This window comes from Urtica dioica, chromosome 3 (assembly GCF_054948205.1).
Source record: "Urtica dioica subsp. dioica isolate 48M chromosome 3, U.dioica_male_clone48M_v1_H2, whole genome shotgun sequence".
Lineage (NCBI taxonomy): Eukaryota > Viridiplantae > Streptophyta > Magnoliopsida > Rosales > Urticaceae > Urtica > Urtica dioica.
Window position 1 is genome coordinate 2,708,747 of NC_142758.1, and position 13,166 is coordinate 2,721,912.

At 38.7% G+C, this 13,166-nt stretch overlaps 1 protein-coding gene across 1 annotated transcript; it reads left to right on the plus strand.

Annotated features, from left to right (window-relative positions):
- The first annotated feature begins 1,001 nt into the window (after nt 1-1,001).
- ETL1 (SNF2 domain-containing protein / helicase domain-containing protein) lies at nt 1,002-9,889 on the plus strand. Its single transcript, XM_089609640.1, has 13 exons — nt 1,002-1,029; nt 1,146-1,676; nt 2,064-2,181; nt 2,415-2,455; nt 2,553-2,803; nt 2,908-3,088; nt 3,939-4,124; nt 4,249-4,422; nt 4,532-4,690; nt 5,055-5,132; nt 5,207-5,343; nt 5,941-6,159; nt 9,438-9,889. Exons 2-13 carry the CDS (start codon nt 1,194-1,196, stop codon nt 9,601-9,603), a joined length of 2,193 nt encoding a protein of 730 aa, XP_089465766.1. The 5' UTR covers nt 1,002-1,029; nt 1,146-1,193; the 3' UTR covers nt 9,604-9,889.
- Nucleotides 9,890-13,166: the final 3,277 nt, after the last annotated feature.

Sequence of the window (13,166 nt, forward strand, 5' to 3'; positions counted from 1 at the left end):
TAATTTCTCTCTTGAAAAATGATACTAATGACTTTTCATCACACATAACCATGAAGTCATCGATAACCACCATGATTTTATCGGCATCGTTGTCATCGATGTTGTGCTTTTCTTTCCACTTTCCATTTTTGTTGTTGTTGTTTTTGTTGTTCTCACACTTGAAGATCCAACAATACTTCTGAATATGCCCAATTTTATCGCAGTGATAACACTTGACATGGCCGTAAGTGTTACTTCCATTTTTGCTTGTGTCGCCCTTCTTCTCACTTATACGCATACTCACCCCCCTGCTTTCCGTAACTAGGACATCTAATGGTGAAGAAGAGCTTTAATTTTTTCTTCGCATCTCTTCATTCAAGATACTACTCTTCATCAAGTCCATAGTCATGATGCCAGCCACGGCTGAGTTCGACAATAACATTAAGAACGTCTCCCATGAGTCTAGTAACATAACAAATAACCACAAGCCTTGAACCTCTTTCTCGAACTTTATCTTCATCCCAACTAACTGATTAATGACCCGTTGAAATGTATTTAAGTGATCTGTCATGGCCATACCGTCTTGATAATTCAATCCCATCATCTGCTTGATCAGAAACAATTTATTGTTTCCGGTCTTTCGCGCATATAATTCCTCAAGCTCTTTCTACAAAGAACTCGCATCTTTCTCATCACTAATGTGGCCGAGGACATTATCATCTACTCGCTATCACAGAAATTAGTGATAAATTTGTCATTATTTCGTAGAGATTAGTGATATTTTTTTTTTATCGCAAAATACTGTAATATATCAGTCTTTATTTTTATTTTTGTAGTAATGTGAAAAAATTATTGAAATAACTTGGTAATTCCCCCAAAATAAATTCATCAGGGTGGCAAATATCACTAAACAACAAGATAGATTTGAGCTCTCTCCAAAAAAAAAAAAAAAAAAAAAAAAAACAAGATAGATTTGAGCTAAAATAAAATTAAAAAAATTTAAGAGGAGAGAAAATAAATCACGAATAAGAAGTGTCCGCGCGCTCCACCGTACCGGCTTCTAACTCAAATCCCTTGTCGTTGCCTTTACAAATTCCGAATGCCGCTTCATTTTCACAGCTTCATTTCTCCTTCCTTCTGATCTCTCTCTCTCTCTCTCCCCTTAGGGTTCGATAGCTTGAAAAAGGAGAAGAGTCAATAAGCAAAGCGATGATATGAAGCGCGAGTTCCTAGAAATCTCCGACGACGAGTGGGAGAATCACTCCTTCAAGCCTTCTCGAGCACTCTCCAAACGCCGGCGGAGCCCCGATTCTCCTCCTCCGCCGATCGAGTCCTTTACCTTCGGCCAGCGCGCCGTTGTCGATGTCAGCGATGATTTGGAGGACGACGACGTAGGGGATGAGGTCGCCGGACCTCCTCCTCCGGCCGGGCGCGGCCGGCGGTTCGTGATCGACGACGACGAGAGCGACGGCGAGTTCGCGGAGGTGGTCGTCGTCAAGTCGACGAGTGACGAAGAAGAACCAGTAGAGGTTGAAGAGGAAGAGGAAGAGGACGACGTGGTCTTGAAGGCATTGCAGAAGTGCGCAAAGATCTCTGCGGAGCTAAGGCGTGAGCTTTACGGCTCATCTTCTTCGGCTACTGTGGCGAGCGATCGGTACGCCGAAGTGGATGCTTCTTCTGTGAGAATCGTCACCCAGGTGTGTGCGTTGAGGCTGTGAAAGCTCTTTACATTTTTGTTAAATTAGTTTCGCCAATTGGGTTAAGAGTTCAGAACTGGGGACGCGAGTCATTTTGGGTGATGTATGTCATACGGAAAAAATGGTACTGGACCAGAGAATGATTTGGGTTTCGTAGTTCAGGATTGTTCATGTTTTATGGGTTGTACAAATCAGAATTCGAGTTGATTAAGTTGAAATTCCCCAATTTTGTTTTTTTGAATCTCTATGTTAGTTAGTACATGGGTCAATAAATATATGAAATTTGTTTAGTTAAGTGGAATAAATTGTGTGGAATGCATTTTTCTTTTTTACTTTAACATTACATATGATGTGTTCTACTGAGGCGATATCTTCTATTTTCCATAGGACGATGTTGATGCAGCGTGTGTGTCAGAGGATTCAGATTTTCAGCCAATTCTGAAGCCCTATCAGCTTGTGGGTGTAAACTTTCTTCTTCTGTTGCAGAGGAAGGGTATTGGGGGAGGTATTGCTTTACCTCCTTAAAATTTTCATAGATTTTCATTTGGACCATAAGCACATTTAAAAACTTAGTTTTAGCTGAGGGAGATTCATTTGATTTTTATTATGAGATTTACTATTTGTGATACCGAAAAGATAGTACTATGAAATAACTTGTTTTTTTTTTCTTCTTTTAAATCACATATTTGAGCTCTCCAACTGGTTTGAAGTACTTACTGAAATCTGAACTGCATGCAGCAATATTAGCCGATGAGATGGGACTCGGGAAGACTATACAGGTTTCTTAGGCATCGGTCTTTTCACTACTGTCTAATAGTTTGTCTTTGTTGATTCTGGTTTAAATATTCAGATTATAGAAATTTCCTTCTCTGGCAGGCTATTACATATTTGACTCTGTTGAAGCATTTACACGATGATCCTGGTCCACACTTGATTGTATGTCCTGCTTCAGTGTTGGAAAACTGGGAAAGGGAATTAAAAAGATGGTGCCCGTCATTCTCTGTTATTCAGTTCCATGGAGCTATCAGATCGTCATATGCAAAAGAGTTGAATTCGTTATCCAAAGCTGGACTACCACCTCCTTTTAATGTTCTTCTAGTTTGCTATTCGCTATTTGAAAGACACAGGTTTCCTTCTAAACATGCTCGATTCTCGAATACGATATATATATATATATATATATATATATATATGGTCAATATTATACATAACGCTTTATATGGTGTTTCAGTGCACAACAAAAGGATGATCGTAAAATTCTTAAACGCTGGCAATGGAGCTGTGTCATCATGGATGAGGCCCATGCTTTGAAAGACAAGAATAGTTATAGGTGGAAAAACCTTATGTCTGTCGCACGAAATGCCAGTCAGCGGCTAATGCTGACTGGGACTCCGCTACAAAATGATTTACAGGTGCCAATTCAAATAATTTTTCCTTAGACCATGTAGCAGCGGGATAATGTTTTGCCTTTTTTTTTATTGCAAATAGTCGCTGAACTATTTTGTGGCATTTTGGTTGCTATACTATGTTCATGAGTAATACAGTCATCAAACTATTGTTTTGTAACATTTAATCTGTTTAAAAAGAATATTAATTTTTTCGACAAAAGCCAACCCTAAGTAACATAAACAATATTTTTAGAAGATAAGATTCTTTTTTGCGAAAATGTCTGATATATTTTACAAAAATGACTATAATTCCACAAAGTTAATAGTTGGACGACTCACGACTATTCAAGGGGTATTTTACGTAAAAAGCCTTATTTTTCTTTTCTTGTATTTTTCAAAAGATGAGTTTTTTTTAGAAGATTTTGTATCTTAAACCTATTATTGAGTTTATGCATTTAACCTGTCATTTAGTTTCAATCTCAAAATTCCATGAAGTGATACACTGAAACATGTAGAAGTGCTGTGTAAAATGATGCGATACTATCTGAGAGAGGACTGGAGCTACATGTAGGGATTAGAAGCCCTTAATATGCCAATTATGTGACTATGGATGCATGGCATGCGGTAAAGGGAAAGAGTCATAGGAATACATGATAACATTGGTATTTTTGAGTGCTTTTGTGGATATGCATAAAGAAGTTATCAAGTTGATTTCTTTTAATGTGGTTGCAATCGTAATTTATATTTTCTTTTTCTTCTGTAGCGGGTTGCTCGAATCTTTTTGTTTGTTATTTTTTAGATTAGACTTTTCTGGCTGGAGCTTCTAATGTGATACGGGTTCTTTAATGTAATTTTGTTGCTTTTTTTCTCTCAGGAACTGTGGTCGTTGTTAGAATTTATGATGCCTGATCTTTTTAATACGGAGGATGTTGACTTGAAAAAATTATTAAATGCTGAAGATAGAGATTTAGTTGCCCGAATGAAGTCCATTCTTGGACCATTCATATTGAGACGTCTAAAATCTGATGTTATACAACAGCTTGTTCCAAAAATACAGAAGGTATACGTGTGTGAGTTTTTCATACAAGTTAGCTGTTACATTTCCGGTGTTAGTTTCGGTAAGTTGTATCTTTTTGCTCCAAACTAATGATTGGGATATAACGGTTCTGATAATTTGCATGTAGGTTAAGTATGTAGAAATGAGTAAGCAGCAATCAGAAGCGTATACAGAAGCCATTGAGGAGTATCGTGCTGCCTCACATGCTCGAATGGGAAAACCTACAGATGCTAATGTGAGCAATGTTTCTGTGCTTCTTCCGAAAAAGCAAATCTCTAACTACTTCGTTCAGTTTCGTAAGGTATGCTTTCTCGTTTCTTGACCTTTTTCATCATTCAAACATGATTGAAAAGACATTGAGCCAATTTTAATTTTGAACTTTGGTCCTTTATTATTTCACTTGTTTCTAGATTGCAAATCATCCTTTATTGGTGAGGCGTATCTACAGTGATGAGGACGTTACTCGTTTTGCTAGAAAGTTACACCCAATGGGTGCATTTGGATTTGAGTGCACTTTTGACAGAGTGATTGGAGAACTTAAGAACTGTAATGACTTCTCTATCCACAGGGTAAATTTTTGTACATATTCTATCATTGCTTTTGACCATTGACGTACAGGATAGACAAGGCACTCTTTGTTTCCTACTTGAAGTTGATCTTTTTCAAAAGAAACAAAATAGCTGGCAGAACATCGAATGTAGTTCTTTATTTGTGATGATTTCTGGTCACAAAATGCAATATTATGCCTAGCATTGCTGTTATAGTCGCAGAAGTGGGATTCAATTAACACTGTATGGTTGGATGCGTAAATGTACCGTATCTTAGTTGCTGCAAGTGTGTTACTGTTAAGTTACTGGAACAAGTGCCGTGTTAAATCCAACATATTAATAATAACACATCACAATAAGGATTTTTTCTCTTATATTTATGTAGCTTTTACTTTCTCATGCTGTCAATGATTCAAAAGGCGTCCTCCGAGACAAACATGTGATGTTGTCAGCAAAATGTCAGGTATGATTTTGATTCTAAAAACCACTTTTCCATTGAATAAAGAAAACCGAATTTCCAATAACCGCCTTTGACAGGCTCTGTCAGAACTTCTACCTTCACTTAAAACAGCAGGGCACCGTGTCCTGATTTTTAGCCAGTGGACATCGATGCTTGATATTTTGGAGTGGACATTGGATGTCATCGGGGTTACATATAGTCGTCTTGATGGAAGGTATTTTCTGTTCGTTTCCAATTGAACCATATATTTTTTTTTCTATTACATTTACTATCACACTTTGGTACTAGGAATTGTGTGTTTTAGCTTAGTGATTCTTTGACTCTGATAAGCAGTGATCCGTTGGTTCAGATGCTTTGATTTTCCTTAAAGATTGCATACATATTATCCTTTCCATTATACTATACAGCTTATAAATTAGTTGGTTGCATTTTCATCAGTGTCTCTCTTCCCATTGTTATGTTCGTTTCCCATTGTTACAATTCTCTCTCGATCGTAGTATTTTCAGTTTGTCTTTCTGTTGCTGAAAATTTTTATTTGTTTTTTTTTTAAAGAAACACTCGAACTTTTGTTGACAACAAGGCAATAGCCTGAGAAAAAGAATACACACTTTTGCTGAAACTGTATTGGGTTTTTGGTTGCGGATGGTAAATCCTAATTCAGGCCAACATTTGGTTTTTGGGTATTTTCTTATTTCGTTTTATGTTCTTCCAATTCTAGTATTAGAGCAGCTTGATCATCCGGTCTTTGTAATTTTTATTGTTTTCTTTCCGAATCTTACATATGACTCTTTATGGGGTCCTCAATTCCTAGTACGCCGGTAACAGAACGACAGACCATAGTTGATACGTTCAACAACGACACTTCGATATTCGCGTGCTTGCTGTCCACAAGAGCCGGAGGGCAAGGGCTGAACTTGACGGGCGCAGATACAGTTGTCATTCATGACATGGATTTCAACCCACAAATCGACCGACAGGCCGAGGACCGTTGTCACCGCATTGGTCAAACAAAGCCTGTTACAATATATAGGTAATGTCACTCTTGTCCATTGATATTAAACCTAATAATATATATTAGGTTATTATAGTATATAGGCCCTCGTGAGTGGCATTTGGGTCCCTAAACTAATTTTTTTGGAGAAAAATGGCCTCAAACTATTGATTTTGTAAGAGTTTAGTCATTTTCCTAAAAAGTTAAAACTTTTTTATTCTATGAAATTCAAATACTAAATAACTTAAAAACATATTTACAAACTAAAAAGAATTTATAAACATATTAAGAGCAACATTTTGTTATAATTAATAAACATATTAAGAGCAACATTTTGTTATAACTTAAGAAATATGGACTTGATTATGAAAACTGGCAAAGGCCATGAATACTGGAAAAAATAATACAAAACTGGGAAAGAGTAAGGAAATCCCGGACAGCGGACCGCACGCAAACCAAACTGAAAAGAAGATCCTACACTCAATACAAGGCAGCAGTCAAGTCCCTTTACAACTGAGAAATCACTATATTACAGTTTACATTTGAGCAGAGAGCAATACAATGATTAAGACTTTCTAAAACTGCACTGAGATTCTATTCCTCTTCCTCAAAGAAAATCTTGTTCCATTTCCTCCATAGGCACTACACGTGAGCCAATCTCGCAATCTTGAATTCGGACATAGACTTTGAGCTTTGACTAAAGGCGGCTTGCGATGAGAGCAGTTCGTTTATAGTGGAAGGTCTATTGTTGCCGATCGTGAACCTGGAAAATACCCGATCCGAAAAATTGGAAAAACAGTGGCAACTCTAAAAAAGGCGTTGGATGTCTTTCACTGCGCCTCTACATAGCGGGCTGTAGTTAGGGAGTAGGGTCCATTAAGGATTACACCGCTAAACAAGGTCAGCAGTGTTTACCTCGAGAAGAACTAGGCTCCAACCGGAAAATTGAACCTTTTCAGGACTTTACGACTCAAATAGGGTCGGGCACAGCGTGTTCTGGCGCAGAGGAAGCAATGTCAGCGTACAAAGATTTAGTGAAGAGACCAATTTCGCCATTGAGCCACTTTCTTCGATCTTGAAAGCCATTCTATAGATATCGGTTCTATAAGATGCATCAGCCCTTTAGAAATTTAAAAACCCAATCAACCTTTTCCGTAAACTCGTTTAAGCGCAAAATGGGCCACTGTATCAGTTTTCGTCAGGCAAAGGCGAACTAAACTCGGGAATCTTGCAGAGATTTTACTCCCCAAACCTCTCGTCTTCCCAGAATATGATCACAGAACCATCTTGAATTTTCCACCCACACCTAATGTAGAAGGGGTCTTTTATCGAGCAGATCGACCACCATGTATGGAGCTTTGTAAGTGCGACTCGCTGCCACATAAAGACGCCTAATGACTTTGTGCCACAAAGCCTCTTTCTCCGAGTGGAATTGACATAGCCATTTCGCTAGGAGCTCTGTGTTCTTATCCGCTAATCTATAGATACCAAGACCGCCTTTCTCCTTTGGTCTCTAGCAAGTATTTTATGCCACACTCCCTCGACCTTTCGACCCATGACGATTTTCCCACGGACACTGACATAGAGAATATTTACGAAAATCAGAACATAAAGAACGCAACCATAAAGCGATACTCGGATTAGTTAGATCCAGTATCTTGCTCATGTCCCATTCTTCGTTGTTGAAGAGAGCACCGTTTCCGACCTTCCATATATTCCAACATCCAGCCAGTACACCTGTTTTAACCGCCGCTGTCCACCTCGAATTCCTTCACCTTGAGAGGTAAACGGTAAAAAGTTCATCAATACAGAAGATAGAGTTGAATTTTATCCCGGCTGTATCGAATTTATCTAAAGCAACCAATCATCCGAAGAGTCGGACCTTAGATGGCACTGGCGACTTCCAAATAAGAATTGGACTCTATTCACTTGGACTGGAAATCACTTATTTCCCTCTTCTTTTTAAAATCGTCATCAATAGGACTGGGAATCAGCACTTTCCCTATCTCCGAAAATACTCATTCGTGTCAGGCCCCGATTTTATCCATGTTACTCTAGGCATAACCTGAACTGCCGCTAGAGAACCTCCTGCTACAACTGTATCCGGAGAGAGAGGATCTGTGCTTAAAACAGAACAAAGCTTCCCGAGGTGAATCCTTCATATTACAGAAGCCAATCTGAATGGATGAACCTTTGTAGAGGAAAACCACTCTCGGAGGAATCAGACCCGAAACAGGGCCTCTGCATTTGATTTTTGCCACCGGGAAGGAAGACAATTTCAGAGTCTCTTTTGCTTCACCGATGGTCTTCAGAGTATGAAAATTCCAGAAGTTAAGCGGTAAGCCTATGATACTAACCCAACTACTCTTACGAAAATTAGATCATGTTTCCATTGATTCCCATATTTCCGTTTAGAAAGCTCTTGAGATCCGACTAGCACCGATTCCATATGATGGCGTTGTTTCTTGAGTAAGGGGAACAGTCAATATCCTTTCCCACCGTGAAGCGAATTGCGTCGCATTTGGTGTTCCATGGTGTCGTTCCATCTAATCGCTTCTCGAGTCCAGTGTCTTGAAGGGTTGATGAAACTCTTTCGAACGATCCGCTCCCCCATCCCTCGAAACGCAACGCCCGGACAAGAGGGGCGGGATTACTAGAAAGTGCCTCTTTATACCTTTGCTTGTTTGAGACACGCGACGCAGACACTTTAACACCTCCGAGACGTGAACTAGACCATCCGTTGATGGCGGAACTGAAAGCTCTGATCAGATTCTGCCATCCCCACCGTCCAAAACACCTTTGCTGTCACCACAAAGCATCTTCAGTATGCACAAACGTCTTCCTCTACTATTCTCGAAGACATCAAACACAACAGATACTCCATTATCTTTAAACCACAGCCAAGCACCAGACAAAACTCCCAAGTATTTTGGAGAGAGAAGAGAGAAAAACGGAGAGGAGAGAGAAATATTTTATTAATTTGAAAATTATAAACTTGGTCGGATGAGGGTTTTTTTTTTAGGTATTGGGGTGGCGTGTTCGTTTCGCGTGCGCTCCCATCCTCTTTAAAACTCCGTCGACTAACTTTGTATCTTTTCGGCTTCACCGTTTGTTCAATAAAAATGTCCCGGGTTTCTTTGATTTTTTTTTTCAAAATTATAAACATGTAAAATTATAAACAAGTTATTTAAACTAGCTTGTAGACTAGCTTGCTTGAAAAATTAATTTAAGAGTAAAAATGGTTGCATTATAATTCAAGGATATTCTTGCTAAGATGCCTTTATTTTATTCTATTATGTAATCAATTTTGTTTTCAGATTGGTCGCGAAGGGCACTGTGGATGAGAATGTTTATGAGATCGCTAAGAGAAAGCTGACTTTGGACGCGGCAGTGCTCGAGAATGGAATGGAGATGGATAACGAAGGCGGCGCAGCTCCTGAGAAAACTATGGGGGAGATTTTATCGTCGCTTTTACTTGGTTAGGCAAAAGTGTCCATTTTGTATCCATGTAACTCACATTTTGTCACTTATATATTAGCTGTAACAGAAATCTAGTACACCATTCATGCAATATAGTGCCATACGTGTTTATTTTATTTTTAATTTTTAGTTTTCTGCTTTCCCAAAATCTTGGTTGAACTACACGATTAATGAAGATTCTGGTAATTTTGTACTTGATATCTTCGATCGTCTTTTTCTTATCCCTTAAAATGATTTCGAAGAAGATTCCGCCAGGAGAAATTGCATATTTATCTTTTTTTTTTTTTTTTTTTTTTTTTTTTTTTTTTGGTTCAGTAGTGACACTGTTGCATAATACTCGAATTAGTATTCTCAACTCCACTTTTTATCTTTTCGACGCTTTAAGAATCAGTTGGGGGGGGGGGGGAAGACTAGATATATTCGACCTAACAAAACAGGTCAAACTCTATTCCGGCTCTCATTTAAAGCTCTCTCCAGCTTACTTTGTCACGTATATATAAATGATATATGAACAGGTTTTTAACATTTGCTCCTTGTTTACATCTAAACTTTTTGTTTACTATCTTTATTATTATTTTACAATATTTTTACAGAGACGTAATAACGTAGTAACAAGTGTTGTGCTCGTTGTAAATGGTTACGAAAATACTCCATGACCTAGTATAGCACTGATAACTTAGTCCTAAATTAATTTAATAAACAATATAATATAATTACTCGTTGCATTAAACTTGCGTTTTTTTTTTTATTTTTTTATTTTTTAAATTTTATAATATCACAATCTTACCTTTATCTGATTATTGATAAATTATCTCTTATGTTTTAATTAAAGATAAAAAAGTATCATCTAATAAATATTTTAGTTGACTTTTTTTCCGTGCTAATTAATCAAAATGATATAATCGGTGTGAGAGTTAACGTCAGATAGTGTTTAAGGTTTTAATTGAATTCAAACAAAACATGTTTTTGCGATCTCGGGGGCTTTTATACAGAGGGCAGTGGAAATAAAATAACAAAAATAAGATTGACCTTAGATTTAATTTCATGGTACGAGTCTATTTATCATACATGTCTCTCCCGTTTGAGCTTTCTGTCTCGTGAAAGATATGTTATGGTTGAAATGGTCTTCTCCAGACAAATCAACTCAGGACGCTTGTTCCTCAGTTTGAAACATGCACAGTAGTTTGAACGGCTCAATTTTAATGTATGGTCTTCCGCGAAGTCTGGCCCTCACTTAGCTACACCTTAGCTCATTGATCGAGACTAGATGTGTCCAAACCCGAGTTTGACGTGCATTCACATAGATTAGTTCTCATCGCAAATAAGACCCAAAGGGTTTGGCTTAGGCTTATGGACCAATTTACTCATAGTTAGGTTAATAATTCAGATTATGAGCCTGATTAAAACCAATAGCCGTCCCCTACTCATTAAGTATGAAATAATTGATGAACTAATGACAGTTGTTATTGTATATAATTTCTAGATAACGAGATAGTAGTGAGCTTGGGAGCCTCGTCCGATTTTGTCTTAGATCGGTGCATGAATTTGTGACATGAAAAACCAATTAATATAACCACAAAATGGATGAAGGCAAGCAACACGACTATGATCGACGTAAAAAGAAGGTTAGGTTTGACACTTATTCTCAAAGCGAGCTTTTATATATCTTTATCATAGTGAGTTCTTTCTTCTCAAAGCATATGCAGCTTGTTTAGTGCACTTGACCAGTGCTCGATGTGGAAATCGAGTCTTGCCACCAACTCTTGTCATATCATCGCTCCGGGGTGAGCTTTTGTTGGGTGAAAAAGTGGCTCACCAAGGAGTTGCCATTCTTTGCTACGAACTTCGAACCCAAGAGATAGTATCACGACCTAAAAAACCTTGTATTATCGCCACGAGCTCGTTCTCTTGGGCAGCGTATCTTCGTTCTCTTGAACGAAAACTCGGCCTAAGGCATATTATGAGGCGTCTTTTTTATTTTGATAGGCTTTGTGGTATTCAATAAGTAGGGCTAGGACTGGATCTTGCATCATGGTCCGTTTGAGAACTTTGAAGGCACTTTGATAGCAAGCATTCCAATCCCATGACTCGTCCTTCTTTATTAGAAGATCTACCAATTGGGCTACATGTCATGAATATCCTCTATGAACTTGAAGTAGAAGTTTGGTTGTTGGGATTTATGAACACAAGAAAATGTGAAAGGCGCATATTTTGCTCTATATAGTATAATTGTTCTCTGTAGTATGACTATTCTGTCTATTGGGACATTGATGTGTAATGTTGAATAAGCTATTAATAAAGCTAAAGGGTGCATTCTCTTTATATTAATGTAAGTTTAGATAATTTTCCATGAAACTACTCACACGGGTGAAGAAGAAAGTACAGACTTGCAAAACACCTCTTCATAGTTAGTTTAGAATGGACATTCGCATTTTCAAGTGACAATTTTTGGAACAAACTTTTGATGCCAGATCTTTCGACATAATAGTAGGGACTCTAGAGTTTCTATCATACATCTTAACGAAGACGTTCTAAACAAGTGTGTTTCATAGTTCAAAGTGCAAATCGTTTAAATGGTCGTTGTCTTAATTTCACAAATGAAAGAGTACTTTCGTAGTTACGTTAAGCCTAAGGGAAGACACAATTCCATGTGACACTTCATAACATTTATTTTTTCAATAAAAAAGAATCTATGTAGTGGGTCGATAATCCAATGGTTGGTGCTATGTCTTAGTTTCGTACGTTGGATTTGTTGGTTTCATAGATATGAATTTCGTGTACAAGATTACTGGAATGCAATGTGTATGACCTCATGATTTGTTTTTCATTGTTGTGGATGGATAAACCGGGCCCTATACTTAATGAATGAATTCTTAGTGAATGATAAGGGTCTTTGTGAGCTCATGGACTCGGGGAGTGATTGAAGAGCCTTCTCTGTGTAATCTTTGTGTCCCGGATGTAGCTTTGCGTGACTCTCGCCACGTTTCATTTTTTTCGCTGGTGGGTCACTTTTTGGTGTAAAAAAATAACGCTTAGTTGAGATTCTCCTGCGAATTTTATGCAATTAGAATTCCATGAATGAAATATTGTATAAATACACATTTGTAGGTGTATATCTCACGGAACATTGTTATGCAACTGTTACCGGGCTAATTTGGTCTGTTGCAAAATTACAACCATGGGCCCACACAAAATGAACCAATGGGCCCGAACGACCAGTGGAGATGGGCGCGTGGCCGCCATCCTGCCAAGGTCTCAGTCACACACGCGCATGGCCTCAATCCTTCCAAGGTCTCGGTCGCTTCACCAAGGCCTCAGCCCGTGAAGGCCTCGGCCCATGAGGTCTCGGTGGACGTCCGGAGGTCCCGTCCCGGGAAGGCCTCCGCCCATGAAGTCCCGGCCGACGCCCATGGGTCCTAGCCCGGGAGGTTGCGGCCCAGGAGGTCCTGGCCGATGTCTAGCGGTGTTGGCCGACGTCCAGCGGTCTTGGCCAGGGAAGTTGCGGCCCAAGAGGTCTCGGTCCGAGAAGGCTTCGGCCGGTAGGTCTCGGCCGCCATTCCGAGGTC